Source organism: Botryllus schlosseri, chromosome 3, assembly GCF_051294905.1.
Source record: "Botryllus schlosseri isolate E-star chromosome 3, Bs_hap1, whole genome shotgun sequence".
Lineage (NCBI taxonomy): Eukaryota > Metazoa > Chordata > Ascidiacea > Stolidobranchia > Styelidae > Botryllus > Botryllus schlosseri.
Window position 1 is genome coordinate 17,705,614 of NC_137238.1, and position 17,780 is coordinate 17,723,393.

At 40.6% G+C, this 17,780-nt stretch overlaps 2 protein-coding genes and 2 long non-coding RNA genes across 4 annotated transcripts; 1 reads left to right on the forward strand and 3 right to left on the reverse strand.

Moving 5' to 3' along the window:
• Window positions 1-529: 529 nt before the first annotated feature.
• On the reverse strand, window positions 530-3,377 carry LOC145435900 (cadherin-13-like). The gene has a single exon (XM_080313162.1). The coding sequence runs from the start codon at window positions 2,842-2,844 to the stop codon at window positions 937-939; it is 1,908 nt and encodes a 635-aa protein (XP_080169288.1). The 5' UTR covers window positions 2,845-3,377; the 3' UTR covers window positions 530-936.
• A 3,693-nt stretch (window positions 3,378-7,070) lies between these two features.
• LOC145435007 (uncharacterized) lies at window positions 7,071-10,905 on the forward strand. The gene is made up of 3 exons (XR_013913666.1): window positions 7,071-7,656; window positions 8,040-8,176; window positions 10,892-10,905. It is a non-coding gene; the product is annotated as an uncharacterized LOC145435007 (long non-coding RNA).
• A 1,862-nt stretch (window positions 10,906-12,767) lies between these two features.
• LOC145435902 (uncharacterized) lies at window positions 12,768-14,709 on the reverse strand. The gene is made up of 2 exons (XR_013914095.1): window positions 14,224-14,709; window positions 12,768-13,025 (listed from the first exon to the last, which is right to left on the reverse strand). It is a non-coding gene; the product is annotated as an uncharacterized LOC145435902 (long non-coding RNA).
• A 493-nt stretch (window positions 14,710-15,202) lies between these two features.
• LOC145435395 (cadherin-13-like) lies at window positions 15,203-17,475 on the reverse strand. Its single transcript, XM_080312671.1, has 2 exons — window positions 15,845-17,475; window positions 15,203-15,320 (listed from the first exon to the last, which is right to left on the reverse strand). The coding sequence occupies exons 1-2, from the start codon at window positions 17,473-17,475 to the stop codon at window positions 15,203-15,205; spliced, it is 1,749 nt and encodes a 582-aa protein (XP_080168797.1).
• Window positions 17,476-17,780: the final 305 nt, after the last annotated feature.

The window sequence follows — 17,780 nt, forward strand, 5'->3', positions numbered from 1 at the left end:
TTACATGAAAAAAATGTAAATAATCACATTCAGCTCAATTACAAATTACAATTGATCCAACTCTGAGCACAACCCAGCACGTTTCCCGTTTAGCCGGACGCAGAAAGGTTCACGCTCAATGCTCATAGCGACAAGCTGCAAAACGCGATTCGGTGATACGGCGGGCGGACTGTTGGCTCGTCCTGTCGGCTTATTTACAGTGTCGAAATTGTAATCCCGGATGTAATGTCAGTTCAAAGCTGAAATTTCTTTTTGCTTACATTTCATGTCCCTGCCCGAAACGCAGTCAACATCAGGTCCTTCCCTTGGCCAAAATACGCGAGGCCACCATATCAGCTACATTTTCTAATTTTCAATTCGAAGTAAGCCATTACTAAAGTTGGCTATTCACCGCTGCATGAAAGTTCCAACGCGCTATACTGCGCAAAAGGTGAGCCCGAATTCGCCACCACAATAACTTGGAAACCTACGACTACATATACAGCTTAGTGAAAATAGTCCAAAGCTACACTTGACGAGGACACCATCACTCATTCGCTATGCATGTATTTCATGAATAGACAATAAACGAATGGAAGTATAATGCATCGGATCGCACGGACTAATTCTATCGGCTATGAATAACCGGAAAACATTCATATTATATATAATTCATCGGAACATTGACCAATCATAAAGCATTTCATGAATTCTTTGAGACTGGGAATAGACAGAGAGATTTAAGACGTAGGTAAAAGTACGTGAGAAGCTTGCCAAGTTACTGACAATGACTTCGTGACCCGGTGAATAACGGATACATCATTTCCTAAATATCATGCTGACCCATGCATAATATTGCGCAGGCAACTATAGAAGATAATGCATGACTATCAATTCAAAACCAAGCACAATTTCAATGCACACTTCGAACTATACTGAATTGCCAACCCATGCGCTTCAGCTGCGTCGGGCTTTTTGTTGGCAATAATCAATCACGAAAATTATAATGCCAACAGCAAAGAAAACACCGATCATCCCGAAAATGATTGAGTGCTGAAATTCGGCTGTTTTAGCGGCGGTGCAGTTAAACTGTTCATCACACCTGCACACTGTCACATCTAAGGTAGACCTTCCCGTCATAGGATTGTCACCGGAATCTGTGATGGTGAATATCAGAGTGACATTTTCTGATTCGGAAGTCAAATTATATTCAGTAAACTTGGCAATAATGTTCCAACTGTCGCTGCCAATAGTTTCGAAACCCCATTTCTCTGTATCCACGGATTGATCAAATTGGAAAGTGAACTTACTGCCGTTTACTGATGAATCGATATCCGCGGCCTTAATGAATTTAATGGTGGCATTGGGTGGACTATCACAGACGACTACATAATCACCATTTTGACTTTGAGCCCAGTCTGGCACAGGCGCGTTATCATTGATATCGTAAATGGTGATATCAACAAATTCACGGGCGTGTGCTGGTGGTCCATTATCGTAGTTATCGGTGGCGGTGACTTTGAGCCGATATGCGCCATCGATAACGCAAGGTGCTTCGTAATCTACGGATCCTACGACGCTGATTAGACCGTTTTCGGAATTTATTGTAAACCACTGTTGTTCATCTACCAAATCGTACGATACTGTTTGATTTCCTTTGAAATCTTTGTCCTTTGCGGATACTATGAGAACTGGTATTGGTTCAGTGGGAGCAGGGGCTTCGGTAATGATAATTACGTAATGGGTATCTTCGAAAATCGGCGGTTCGTTGACATCTATCACCGTGACTTTTAAAGTCTGAATAGTTGCGTATGTATCATCGGCAGCATTCGATGCCTCTTTATTGAAAGCTTTTATCGTCAAAACGTAGTTTGCATTGCGTTCATGGTCGAGTGGTTTTAGAAGATATAACTGTCCAAGACTATCGTTACCATCAAGCAGCTTCGAGGCAATGCTGAAGGTTCCATCGGTATTTCCGGCTGTTATTTCAAAAAATACCTTTTGGTTGACACCTTCATCCACATCAGACGCATACATTTTGTACAGCGACTTCCCTAGTTTCGAAGATTCCAAAAGTGTCACGCCTGTGAGAGAGCCGAAAATAGGGGCATGGTCATTAGAATCTTTGACAGATACGACAACTTCTGCCGTAACGGAGTTGGAACCAAAAATGCGACCACCATTGTCAGTGGCCTTCACAGTAAATCGCAGCAGTTCCGGGTTACTTTCGTAGTCAAGGGCGACATTCTGTCTAACATCTCCTGTCGATGAGTCTATAAGGAATCTACTCCCCGATGAGGTTGGCGGACTGTCGCTTCCTTCTTGCATAGAGTACTCAATTATCGCATTAAACCCAATATCTGCGTCTGTCGCCTCAACTCGCATGAATGGTGGAGAGGACGGACCATACTCGTCGCTTTCGGCCACGGCTCCAATCAAAGTAGATTCGTTGAACACTGGGATTTCATCATTTAAATCAGTAACAAGAATTTTGAATAAAGCTGGCTTCTCCGTTTGGTGTCCTTTGGCATCTTTAGCTATCCCAATCATACTATAAACGTCTTTCTTTTCCCTATCTAACTCTTCGATCTGGTAGATGTGTCCAGTATCATGATTAATGCTGAATTCGGTTGTATAATCACCGGATATATTATACCATACTGTCGAACGATTCATTGAAAAAATTTGAACCACAAATACCGGAACCATATTAAATAACGGCCCTTCCGAGAGTCTTTGGTCGGGATAACCATAATCCGCTGAAGCATAGGGAAGGGTGGACAGCGCCGTGATGTTGATAATGAAGAATACAAACGCAGCCCCATGCGAAAATACATTATGTGAGCCTTTCAAAAGAAACATCATCGTTTATCTTTTATACACTAACAGTGCCATATATTTCCAATTTGCACTTCAGCTGTGTCGCACCTAAATATATACATGTAAAATTGCAAGCAAATATGAGTCAGGGAAGAGTATAAAACTGCTACTTTAAAATTCCTCTGAGCTACCGGTATTGTATTTATGCTGCAAAAACACCAAGGTGAAAGTCAACAGTTGCGTCACATTGCGCAAATTGTTTGGAATACAAAAGTGCATTCGCCTTTAGTGATTTCGCTACAGCGCACTACCCCCATTTATGTTAGGTATTCAATACACTTTGGTAATATCCAATGCATTGAAAGTGTTCCACACATCATAAAAGTTTCTAAATTGTCAACGCTCCTCCTCAACATCCGTCCACAATATTAGACGGTTTTGTAGCTATTTTAAAGTAACGAAGTCCTACGAACGAAAGCATAGCCTAGCCTACTATATCTGACGTAGTAACACTTTATTTTCACTAATTCACGTGCTGGAATATTATTACAACCATTGGATAGATGAGGTCTCATATACCAAAGAATGTAGAAGGACCTTCTACATTCTTTGTCATATACTATAGGAAACCAAATGTAACCCGGCGTCCTGTTGCCAAGGCCGCATCAGCTCACTAGCGCCAAATGTGGGCAAGTAGTCGACATTCTCATGGTCATGGTCATGCGACTATACTTCCGTTGTAGGGTGGCCCCAGGTCCAAATAAGTTTCGATGTGAAATCAAGCGCCACGAAGCCTCGAATCACCGGTTACGTGCTTGGAATGTCTCATTTGTGATCACTGATCATCTCAACAAAAGCATGTGGTCGCCAAGTAAAATTTGCATCACTGTTAAAGATAGCCTAGTCTCTGAGGTTAGAAGAGGACGATCAAAGTACAATCTTTCTGGCAGAAAAGTCAACGCGTCGGGTTTATATCGAATTGCGAACGCAGCTGGAATTATAAGTCATATTCTGAAAGAGTCGACGTAACAGATATTCTGATTCGAATTTATATTAATATCACATTACGACGACGAGAAAGTACCATTGGAAGAAGATAATAAGCACATATATCCTCATAAATTACCTAATATTCATATGTTCAACATGGACAATTGAACATTCATCATGTGCAATGCGATAAACACGACACAATGCGAAGTAATGAACAGATGGAAGATGTTGAAACACACCAATTATGGTATACAGTATCCATCCATACATTTTACATTCGATAGGCTACTATGGGGGCACTGGTGGATACCATAAACAGTGGCGTAGCAACCACTTGGCGGTTATGGCTCTGCGCCAGGGGCGGCAGGCTCCAAGGGTGCGGCAAAATGAGGCTGCACAGTAGGGCTCTTCAAATATGACTTTTTTTCTCAAATCGTACTTGCTACTTGATAAAATTGTAAGGTTACCTAATTTAAGCCTACACACAAAATTTGGTTCAATTCCAGCCAGTAACCGCTTTGCTACAGGAGAAGAAAGTTTCTATTTATTATATAAAAATAAATAACAAAAAATTTGAAACTTCTCTGTTCACCCCATGAAAGTGTTAGGCTGTCTATAGAAACGACGCTCACCAAATGTGGTTCAATTCCAACCAGTGGAGGCGGAGTTATTGCCGTCGAAAAATTTGGATTTGAATAAAATAGTATTTACGGTGACCGATTCTTTGTTTATTTATTAAAGTTGTGCTCCGAAATAGCCGTTAATGCCAATTGTTCCGAACAATCGGAGCGCCGCAGCACAATGACCAATTGACCATGATAATTGCAACTGTATCGAGCGATTATTCGGAAAATTGCCGATTTCCAGACGTTGACGGCTATTTCGGGGTGATTCCGTTGGCCTGGCCAGCTTTTAAACTGTATTTCCGGAATCAGGGCAACAATAGCTTTCGATTAAGATAAGTATTGATGTATTGTTAAATTGGAGTTGACAGGTTTAGGAGGCTGATTCTTAGCAGTGAAACCACGTCTGATCGTAATGCAACAGCGTTGATGTTTTACAGTGGTTAGTTCATAGGGTTGGCTAACCTGCGGCCGTAGAAGCAATTTTGTGCTGGCGTGGACGCCTAATTCAATTAGAAGAGCTTCTTGGAGGTACAGAGCCTCAATACAATTGAATATAGTATATTTATATTGAAATTGACTCGAATATTTTCGGCTGACACTCGTCAGGGGTAATCGTCAGCAAATAGTAGAGAATTGGAAAGAACATTGTATATCAACAATCGTATCACAAAATATGACGTCACCAGCATGAAATTTCAAGTGAGAGAGCGTTCAATGTACTATTTTTAGGTGGTGCACGAACTCCTTTTGCTGACAGAGTTTTGGTTGGTGTATTTTGATAAAAGCCGTTCACTCTGGCATTTGTGTGCCTTGGTGTCGAGATTACGATATGATTGGAATGTGCAAGATTGTGAAACTACCAGAGGTTGTCAGTAACTAAGCACTTCTACTTTTTCGAAGTACTCAAGTAGTTTTTCTCTACTTCTTGTACTTACTCAAGTAGATCTTTTATTCGCTACCTCTACTTCTACTTCGTAATATTTTGTGAACTACTTACTTACTTTTCGCTATTTTCAGTTTGTCAAGTAGAGGTAGTTTAATCCCCCAATAAGAAAGAAAGCTTAGGGAATTTCGGGGCTGTTTTCACGTAGGACCAACATTTAATTTTTATAATAGTCATGTAATACCCAGAATTTTCGTTGCGCTTCGCGCACAGTAGGGGAGATGTGGTACCGATGGATCACTGGGACCGAAAATACTTTGAAAATTCTCTATGATAATTCCATGATTGCACTCCGTGAACTTGTCTACAATTGCATGCTGGCAAAATCTTTCCTCACATACAAAAAAATTCGACGAGCGCGAGCAATGGGGTCTCTCACAGATGATTTTTGTTTTAGGGGGTGTAAACTAAATTTAGATCGACATATACATTTTTCTTTGTAACCTTCAACACGAACAAACCAGCAATCATTTTTATTGTGAAGTCTAGGGCTTGTATCAGGCTATATAATGGCACCTATTATTTTTTTCAGTACTTTCCTTGAGTGGACTTTTTTTCGATTTATGTATAAAATTCGTAGGGTGAGGACCGATGATACAATAGCCAAATCAAGCAAAATAATCAAGCATACTAATCACGAAATAAATGAAACATGCCTACGTACAGAAAATCTTTATGGAATAGTTGCATATGATGTTTTATCGCTATAACGAGGTATTTGGAAGTCACACTCTCAATTTTCAGGCAATATGTATGTACCCACAAATTTATAAGTCCGAGCCTAAATCGAAACGTGATTTTATGACAACATTTGAGTTAATATTTATTCTATTTTTTGACAGTTGCGACCAAACATTCTTCTTTGGCTTGCTCACTGTAAAAAATCTGGTAGATTTACTGGGAAATCTCTGTAAATTTTGCAACGAATTACCGGTAGCTGCCAATAACTGTTCGTAGCTTGTAATTTCACATTTTGATATGTAATATTACCTCAATTTAGCTCTAAAGTTAAGTTACCAGATTTCTTCGCAAAATTACTGACAGTTACTCGTTACTGAAGTTTACCAGGCTATTGGCAAAATTGATTAACCTGAAAATCTCTGCAGCCAATGTATACGTGGAAATGAATGTTACTGATATCATTCTCGTGGTGATTTGACCTGATTCAACCTCGGTCACCAGACTGGAGTCTGTCATACGGAAATTGTTGGCCCTAGTACCAATTTCAGTATAGTACAATAGTACATAGTAGGGTAAAAGAAACAACTGACAATCGTAGATAGCCTAGGCTTACCATACGTCCTCTTTTAAGAGGATTTGTCCTCTTTTTTGACTTTTTTGAAAGTGTCCTCGGAGGACGCCCTTTTGTCCTCTTTTCTGAGATTTTGTCCTCTTTTTTGAAAATTTAGGTCAGATTTAGAGGAAATTGCGAGTGATATGCCGCAAATTAGCGCAGAAGTGAAGCTCCGGCGGGTATTTCGGAGGGAAAAGTGGTGATTTCAGCCCTGAGCGAGAAGTAGACCTTTTTTTTTTTTTTTTTTTAGTCATCCACCTGGCAATGTGGAGCGAAGAACGTGATTTTGAGCTCTGAGCGGAAGTGATGACCTTTTTTTTTTTTTTTTTCAGTCATCCACCTGGTAAAGTGGAGTGAAAAACGTGATTTTGAGCTCTGAGCGGAAGTGATGACCTTTTATATTATATTTTATATTATAAGGCTATGCCTATACGACCGGTCTCGCTGGTTACATTCGTTGTCACGGATAGGACTGATGAGTTAGAATATCTGTTTAGGATGTATAATATTGTTCAGGAACTAGAAATATCAGCGCCGCATGCTAAGTTGACCATTCGTTGATGGCGAACAAGGCGACCTGTCATAGGTTACCGTTACGCGTTACTGCTTTTTCTGAGATTCGTAGTAAACAACCAATGCACAACTGTGACATCACAGGGAGCGTCTGGTTAAGTAAGTACGGTAAGTAGTGACAACATATGGAATAAATATCAATTTATACGCAATTAGATGGAAAAGAAAGGAACTAGATGTAATGATAAATGTTTCTGTATGAAAAAAACGACCTAAATTAACCATTATAACGCAGTGGCCAGTAGATATTATTGGTCGCATGTCAGCGGATGAATACCACTTATTTCGAAATCGTTTGAGTGTCGTATCGTCGTCTGGCCATTATTGAGATTTGAGCAAAGGGTGAAGCGAAGCTTGTTGACTTGAAGAAAGTGGACACGATCGTTGAAGATTCGTAGGAATGCCGATTGGGATACGCATCGTAAAAGGTACAGTACTACATAGTATTCGTTACCGTGAATATCTACGACTGTGCACACCACCGGGATGACTTTGATTTCATGATTGAAATACTTCATTCGCCGCATTCTCTGTTCTATTTAGGGATGTTAGTCGACCTATATACTGACCTGTGACACCACATACTCTGCCGCGGAGTAGTTGAAACTGTTGGCATGTTTATGTCATTTTTGGGCCATAGCATAGAGATGTTTCCATCCACTGCTGGATTTGTTTGGCACACATGCCACCTCAAATGAGGAACATTTTGCTTCAATACCCTAATATCAGTGGTTCTCAACCTGGGGAACGCAAGAAATTGACTAAGTCTGTATGAATTCTGACTAAACATGTGTTTCACTACCAATTTCAGAAGACGATTGTTGAAGATGAAACTTATTTCGTACCGGTATTGAAGAAAGCTCGCCAAATTCAAACTCCAGCAGTCGCGTTCAACTTCATTCAAGCAAATTTTTGATATTCGTTGAAGATTTAGAGGAATTCCCACGTGTAAGTCATTCATTACTTCATAGCTTTGGCAGTAGCCTAAAACTCGTTGCGCTGGGTAGCTGTTGTTAATAGATGGCAAACTGCACTGCGTAAGACAGACTTGGATGCAATATAGGTTGCTCGGTTTCACACTCAATTAAGCTACCCTATATCAACACAATTCAATTCAATTCCAAAACTGATCAAATTGGGCATGGTAGTACAGAACGTCGAACAACTCCTTGTTCTCTGTAGTCACTAACAGCATTAGGATTAGTCTAAGTACAACCGACCTTGAAACAAATTGATGTCCTGTCAAATGTTTTTTTGCTATTTTCAAACAAGTTTGGGAAATTTGTCAAAAATCTTGAAGACTGGAGTACGTATTCAAACTTGGCGTAAGACATACCATACATATACTATTAGATCTGAGATGGGCACCTACTGCCGTGAATGGGAATTTGTGCGGCTGTCAACACCTAATTCAATTAGTATGTGTTAGCATCCGTCGACATGCAAATTGAAATTACTAATTCACTCCCAATTTTTTAAAATTTTTTAATTATTCTCGAAATTTTCTTCGCGCTCCACGCAACATAACTTAATTTTTTGATTCTAATATAGTAGCGCCCTTCTAAATCTGAGCAGGAATCAGAATCGTGTGCTCCTCACAAAAGAAATTTTTTTATGGTACATTTGGGCGATTTCAATATATTTCCACTACCGATACGATGAACAATTCGGATCGGGGATCAAGGAATAACAGTATGCAATAAAGTGCATGACTAATAATAATTGCCCCACACATAGGCGCTGAACTCAGGTATGCTAGGTATGCCGCGCATACCTAGGAAAATTTTTGGGTATGCGGCATACCCAGAATTCGGTTTGGTCTGTTACTGACTGGGTGGTGAATTGATCGATTTAGAAATAAGCGTTTCGTAGTGCTGCTGAACACGTAAGTAAACCGGCATCAATATGTTCAGGCGCTTAACAAAACTCCGTCCTCTAGTTACAATTCAGTTGTCCGTATTATATCAGTGTTGCGCGCGGCCACGGCCAATTAGCCGGAAGCGCGTTTCCAATTTGCGAGAATCGTTTGTGCACAATGTAACGCAACGCGATCTCGACGCTGAGATGATTGCGAAATTAGGTCATTGATTACCGCGCGCAATCGTCGCAGGCCTGATTTATCCCGTCTCCGTCAGGTCTAGTTGCGCTGGCTTGATGAATCGCATCGGCAATAGGCCCGGTGCGCACTATACCATCACTGGCCTGCGCACGATAACATCGTTGGCCTACACAATTGCGTCTGCGTGGTTCGAAATATATCATTGCCGACCTAACTATCGCGTCTCCGGCCTAGCATGCGTTGGCTCCTATCTATCGGTTGTGATTAAAGATTGATATCACGAAACTTACTGACATCGAATGTCCGCAAAAATGTGTGACTTGTGCGTACATGCGTACTTGATTTCCGCTAATACTTAAACATAACCAATAACCATCAGAAGATGCGAGTCAAGGCTTGAGTTATAAAAGTTGAGAAAGGTTTGAACCACCTGAAATCGATGCGGATTCCATTATAAAACACACTCCATAACTCGGCTATGCGCCTGAATATTTGATCAAACGCGAGTGGTCACAAGACGCAACGCGAGGCAACAAGACCGAGAACTTGATACTAAAGATGTCAATTTCTATATGCGCGAAATGTTGCGATTGTCATCTCCTGCTGTGAAGGAACATGATATCTTATGCGCCGGCCGGAACTATCGCTTCTTCTGTGATTGTGATGTCAGACTGGCTCAGACATTGAACAATGAACATGGACGGAATTGATTGAAATACATACTGACCGTGAACAGACAGCGGCGTAATTGATTTTGACTAACGCTAATAATAAAACAGAATGATCAGAAAATGTCTTGCAGGCTCTTGATATTGAAACTTCTAACTCCTATGAAATCAAAGTCACTAATGAATAGAGTCGAGAACAGACTTTCTATTTGGGAAAATAATTCCTGCAACCTTATTAGCCGTCGCCGAAGATGCGTATTCGTTTGTTCTCGAGGCGGAGCGATTGAAATCTCCCGATTGTCGGCGCGTGTGTTGGCGAATATGTTGCGGAGATTGCGAGCTCGCAAATTGATTACACAGTCGCACGCGTTGGTAATCTTATGGTAGCGTGATGTGTCGTGTATATTACACAAGGATGCTGATCCGATCGATGTATTATCGGCATTGGTGCATGTTTTTAACCACAATAAACTGATGCTACCTTGGTAAATTTGAAATGGATTCAATCAATTCAGCAAGCGGCCGGCTGGCTACGCGGCCTGCTTAATCATATCGTAATTTTGTCACCATATACAAGTGCCAGGTGATATTGAACACTTGCGAGTCGGCTAATTTGCCAATTCTGGCGCACTATGACGTCATCCCTTTGTGACGTCATCGATCTCGCATACCTAGGGAAAATTAGAGTTCAGCGCCTATGGCCCCACACGAAGATGCAATATCATTTATAACTTGCCTGCTGCATTTGATAAAGTAAGTCATGAATCTCTGCTATATCATGTAAAATGTGGAGCCGTCACCACACAATGTACCAGTACCGGTACTTCAAAAATTGTTATATTTTTGTTACCCTATTTATCTTAGTAGTCTTTATAATGTCATGTCTAGGTTAGGAACTTTGCTTAATATAGCGACTTACGCATGTATTCTTTTTAGTGGAACTGCAAGATAAAGCTACACAGAAGGAATGAGGACGAGAAAAAGAAACAATTGGAAGTTTGACCGATGGTGGGAGACCACTCGTGTTACTGCATGTCTCCTAAAGAAAAATTAGACCTCCAGCAGCAATACTTTTCCATCGATAATCTTCTCATCGTGAATCATGAATGAATATACAGTTTGTACCAATGTCGTTTGGGGGTGTGGAGAAGCTTTTGCGATATTTTAGCATCAGGTTGCTTTGCGATAGGTATGGGATGTACGTGAATTTACAAGCTGGTATGTAATCCTGATTTACACAGACAGCATGTATGTAGCTAGGCGGTTAAATTACAGTCTGAGTGGCAAATATACAGGATACAATGTAGATTGGATATACTGGAGGTGACTGTAACATTACAGTCTGGCGTGTAAAGTGAGATTGCCGGACGAGTGTAAGTTAAATTTACATTGACTAATGGTAATGTTGAATTACCACGAAATGTCTGGCTACCGTGCTTCCAAACATTTCGCGGTAAATCGAGGTTGTTTTTTTTACAGTGCTGTAGCTTGGATTATAATACTGAGAAAGAAAAGTAGTCAAATTTGAGTTTTTTAGGGTATATGTGTCATAGGTCCCCGGGTCGTGTGTCATTGGACCCACCGGGTGGGGACCGATGACACGTTCTAGCAACAAATTTTGAACGCCCATTAATATTTTTTTAGAAGACGGATATTCATGTATATGTGCGCGATAGGTAGAGCTTGTATCAAAGTGCTGAGCCAGCAAAACATCTGCTGTTTTCGGCTGAACATTTTAGGGTCAGCGATCATTTTCCGATTTTTGATCCATCGGTACCACATCTCCCCTAGATATGGTGTAACAAATACGCTTTAATAAAAGTATCGCTGAATATAAATTAGATACCGGGTTGCGTGGTTCCGTTCACACCGCATTATCGCCTATACCAAATATTTTTTCACAGTAAATATGGCCCCCCATAACGTTTGAAACTATCGTTTCGCAATCTAGCAATAACCTATAATACCTAGCAGCCCATGACGTGTCCTAATCTGGAAAAGTGGACTTCGACTTTTAACGTAAGACCTGTTTTAGCAGACCACCGTGGAAACTTCCTGGACGAAAGACGTGAAATATATTTTCCGCTTTTTACAAGTGGCATTTGTATTTTTTTCTCAATTACGAGCCAAACATATGGTCACTATATATTAGTATACAATACCCATTTGTGATGCGTCAGGGGTGGGGGTACGTGAGGCAGTGTCTCACCTGTCTACTATAGTTTGAACATTTTTACTACCAAAATCACGCAACATGCCTATTTATTGTCAGAAAATAAAGTTCGAAACAGAGGTTAAGGCATTGTGATAGCGCATTTCATCGTAAATAGCATAGAATGTATAGTAACTGATATTATTCGAAAGTAATTGTCGCACTGATTTCGATTCGGCTTCTCAAAGTATTCGGCGGTAATATTTGCGCAATATGCCTACATTTTAACAGCGACCACGAAGCTACATTATCAATCAAGATCGTGGACAGCTATGGCGTTGTTTGTAATTTGAATTTGTAATTGTGAATGTCACTTCCACGGCAGTATATTTCTCGCCGGAGATCAGAAAGACAATGTATAGGCTATAGGCAAACTGCATTGTGATACAGCGCCGCCATGTCTCCTAGTCTCTTTGATCAATGAAACGCATCGTGCAATTCAAGATTTCGTACCGGCTACATCGAATCTGCGAGGGATATTAGTCGCCGGCGCGACAACAACTTAAATTTGAGGATTTGAAAAGGGGGTCCGAACCCCTAACCCTCAATACGTCACTGTATTAACCTCTCAAAGACATGTTTATACTTCCACAAGAATAATTATACTGCTCGTGCTGAAGATTTAATAACAAGTTGCTGCAATATTAATGAATTAAGCACAAAAATAAAAAAAATTCACAAAGAGCCATATCTTCTGCCCAAAAGAGCGGGCGCCACCACAATACCTTGGAAACCTACAACTAGGCTATACATATACAGCTTAAGTATAGCGAAAATAGTCCAAAGCTACACTTGACGAGGAAACCATCACTCATTCGCTATGCATGTATTTCATGAATAAACAATAAACCAGTGGTTCTCAACCGGGGGTCCGCGAAGCAATTTCAGGGGGTCCGCGAGACCTCTAAATTTTTTTAATGGTTGATAACCAAATTTATATTTTATTTTTTAATTTGAGAAAGCATGAGGCAGTTTCGCACCACAACTGCTAAAACCTCATGACTCATATCATCATCATAATCGTCTGACATGAACTAGCGTAGTGTCGAAACTCATTTTCATTGCCAATTTTCCAATAACCTGCTGATACAAACATATTGCTGTTTAGAGACGTTTTGTTGGGGTTTGTGGAAAAAATAAAAATATGGATCAGGGCGACTTCGTAACGTTTGCGAAACCTTCTCGATTTGAAGTTGTCAGTCTCATGAAATTAGTGAACAGTCGTTTGAAATGAAAATTTCCGAAGTATTTACATAATTTGTCTCAATGCAGGACACAGCCTCTTGGAGGCACAGAACTGTAATATACAATTGAATAGTATATTCATATTGAAATGAACCCGCATATTCTCGGCTGACACTCGTCATAAATCGGACAATGATATACCGGCTTTTAAAGCTCTGCTATCAGATTTTGCGCATTCTTATTGCGGATGCCCTATCGACAAGACTGATTTTTGGATGAACAATGAGTGTTTCGTTGCTATCAAAGCATTACGCTCCAATCCTGAAATTCATATCACAAGTTATATTGGCATGCAGTCTTGTCTTGTTAATGTTCAATTGTTCATGGTCGGAAATGTGTGCTCAGATGCTGGACGTGATATGTTCATAAAACATGTGTTTCTTCATTTTGGTGCGATAAATGTTGCGATCACACCAAAAGTATCGTCGGAAGCGTTATGCGTTAATATTGCATTAGCCTCCATCTATCTCTGCGGAAATAGTTTTCGCGACTCCTCGTTCACATCAAAACGAAGACGCGGATTTTCAAGACACGACCACGTAATTCAAGAAATACAGCAGCAAAATTAGCTTTGAAATAATAAAAGTCCACCAATTTCTACATAAATAGTATGATGTTATAATCAGGAAAAATCGTTATTTTGCTGTTCATCACAAGCCTACAGTTCATATTTGCACAAGACAGATGAAGGTTGCACCATAATAGAGCTAAAATTGAACTAAAACTCGAGGGGGTCCGCGAGGGTCCGTGACGGTCAAAAGGGGTCCGCGAAGCCAAAAAGGTTGAGAACCACTGCAATATATGAATGGACGTATAATGCATCGGATCGCACGGACTAATTCTATCGGCTGTGAATAACCCAAAAACATTCATATTATATATAATATATCGAAACATTGACCAGTCATAAAGCATTTCATGAATTCTTTGAGACTGGGAATAGACAGAGAGATTTAAGACGTAGGTAAAAATACGTGAGAAGCTTGCCAAGTTACTGACAATGACTTCGCGACCCGGTGAATAACGGATACATCATTTCCTAAATATCATGCTGATCCATGCATAATATTCCGCAGGAAACTATACAAGATAATGCATGACTATCAATTCAAATCCAAGCACAATTTCAATGCACACTTCGAACTATACTGAATTGCAAACCAAGCGCTTCAGCTGCGTCGGGCTTTTTGTTGGCAATAATCAATCACGAAAATTATAATGCCAACAGCAAAGAAAACACCGATCATCCCGAAAATGATTGAGTGCTGAAATTCGGCTGTGTTAGCGGCGGTGCAGTTAAACTAGGGTTACCATATTTTGGTTGAACAAATTCCGGACGCTCTTTAGCGCCCACTAGCGGATTTCAAAATGATGTCTAATCACATTGTCAATCAATATTACGTCACACCAGCAAAGCTTTATCTATCGACTAGAGGTGGTCAATGGTCATGATCCGGTTCAGGAGTATATGGTTGTGTGTTTGAAGTTGTAACCAGAGCCGAAGTCACCTTTTTTCAGCCCCCTCCCGCCTAAATAAACACTGATCTAGGGCATACCGTAGGGTAGTCGATGCAACTTCTGGGGGCTTACTAACTGCATATGGTCGTTAAATGATTTTAATTGATTATATCAATAATATTGGTTCGTCCATATATACTACTATAAAATTTTGATCCTCTCTCCGCCCACATGATCAGACCTGGTGGAGGCTGATGACGACTTCGAAAATGTAAGGAGCGTAATTGCACATCGTTAAGTCATGTTCATGTCCCACCGATATGATTATTTTATCAACCTAATGCCGATGCGCACTGCACCACCGAGCTATCTAAACACCGCACATCCGGTGATTTACAACGTTTTATGGTCGCAACTCCATTTCCAATTTGAAAATGTTCCGTGGTCCAGCTGGAAATTTGATGAGCGGATTACTAATTAAAGATTGGCACATTTGTCCAGACTTACTCATGGCCAATTTTGGAAGCTGATTACGTTCAACATATTCGCGAACTCCAGAATGAAGGCAAACTACCCCCAGGTTTAGAACCACTATCTTTGAATAAAGCATCCAAACCGCCTAAACCGACTCTATGAATACACCGTATCTCGTAATTGCGATTACAATTACACTTATTTTTGTGAATGAAGGTTATTTTTATTTATTTTTGATCGCAATTTTTGCGAGGTTGTTATAGTCCCCATATTAGAACCAACATATATGGTACTGAATCGCGCCCCGCGCGAAGAAAAATTTCATGTAGCATAAATCTGGCCAAAAATGATATTGTTTATGCTGATTTATGAAAAAATTATGAGCTTACTTCAAGCCCTCAAAATTCCGGACATTTAGTCATATTTTAGAAATTCCTCCCGGACGCAGTTTTATCAGTGAAATTCCGGACATGTCCGGGAAATTCCGGACGTATGGCAACCCTAAGTTAAACTGTTCATCACACCTGCACACTGTCACATCTAAGGTAGACCTTCCCGTCATAGGATTGTCACCGGAATCTGTGATGGTGAATATCAGAGTGACATTTTCTGATTCGGAAGTCAAATTATAATCAGTAAACTTGGCAATAATGTTCCAACTGTCGCTGCCAATAGTTTCGAAACCCCATTTCTCTGTATCCACGGATTGATCAAATTGGAAAGTGAACTTACTGCCGTTTACTGATGAATCGATATCCGCGGCCTTAATGAATTTAATGGTGGCATTGGGTGGACTATCACAGACGACTACATAATCACCATTTTGACTTTGAGCCCAGTCTGGCACAGGCACATTATCATTGATATCGTAAATGGTGATATCAACAAATTCAAGGGCGTGTGCTGGTGGTCCATTATCGTAGTTATCGGTGGCAGTGACTTTGAGCCGATATGTGCCATCGATAACGTCAGGTGCTTCGTAATCTACGGATCCTACGACGCTGATTAGACCGTTTTCGGAATTTATTGTCAACCACTGTTGTTCATCTACCAAATCGTACGATACTGTTTGATTTCCTTCGAAATCTTTGTCCTTTGCGGATACTCTGAGAACTGGTATTGGTTCAGTGGGAGCAGGGGCTTCGGTAATGATAATTACGTAATGGGTATCTTCGAAAATCGGCGGTTCGTTGTCATCTATCACCGTGACCTTCAAAGTTTGAATAGTTGCGTATGTATCATCGGCAGCATTCGATGCCTCTTTATTGAAAGCTTTAATCGTCAAAATGTAACTTGCACTATGTTCATAGTCGAGTGGTTTTAGAAGATATAACTGTCCAAGACTATAGTTACTGTCAAGCAGCTTCGAGGCAATGCTAAAAGTTCCATCGGTATTTCCGGCTGTTATTTCAAAAAATACCTTTTGGTTGACACCTTCATCCACATCAGACGCATACATTTTGTACAGTGACTTCCCTAATTTCGAAGATTCCAAAAGTGTTACACCGGTGAGACAGCCGAAAATAGGTGCATGGTCATTAGAATCTTTGACTGATACGACAACTTCTGCCGTAACGGAGTTGGAACCAAAAATGCGACCACCATTGTCAGTGGCCTTCACAGTAAATCGCAGCAGCCCTGGGTTGCTTTCGTAGTCAAGGGCGACATTCTGTCTAACATCTCCTGTCGAAGAGTCGATAAGGAATCTACTCCCCGATGCGGTTGGCGGACTGTCGCTTCCTTCTTGCATAGAGTATTCAATTATCGCATTAAACCCAATATCTGCGTCTGTCGCCTCAACTCGCATGAATGGCGGAGATGATGGACCATACTCGTTGCTTTCGGCCACGGCTCCAATCAAAGTAGATTCGTTGAATACTGGGACCTCGTCATTCAAATCAGTAACAAGAATTCTGAATACAGCTTGCTTCTCCGTTGGGTGTCCTTTGGCATCTTTAGCTATCCCAATCATATTATAAACATCTTTCTTTTCCCTATCCAGCCCGTCGATCTGGTAGATGTGTCCAGTATCATGAGTAATACTGAATTCGGTTGTGTAATCACCGTATATATTATACCATATAGTCGAACGATTCGTTGAAAAAATTTGAACCACAAATACCGGAACCATGTTATATAGCGGACCTTCCGGGAGTCTTTGGTCGGGATAACTATAATCTGCTGAAGCGTAGGGAAGAGTGGACAGCATCGTAATGTTGATAATGAAGAACACAAGCGCAGCCCCATGCGAAAATACATTATGTGAGCTTTTCAAAAGAAACTTCATCGCTTAGCTTTTACGCTAATACTACCTTTTTATTTCCAATGTGCACTTCGGCTGTATCGCACCTAAATATGTACATGTAAAATTGCAAGCAAATATAAGTCAGGGAAAAGTATTAAACTGCTACTTTAAAATTCCTCTGCGCCACCGGT

Excerpts from the sequence above, each read along its gene's own strand:
- LOC145435900 (XM_080313162.1), bottom strand. The coding sequence starts at position 2,844 with ATGATGTTTCTTTTGAAAGGCTCACATAATGTATTTTCGCATGGGGCT.
- LOC145435395 (XM_080312671.1), bottom strand. The coding sequence starts at position 17,475 with ATGGTTCCGGTATTTGTGGTTCAAATTTTTTCAACGAATCGTTCGACT. Across the intron at positions 15,321-15,844 it reads GATGAACAGTTTAACTTAGG|CTGGACCACGGAACATTTTC; the intron begins GTTGCCATACGT and ends TCAAATTTCCAG.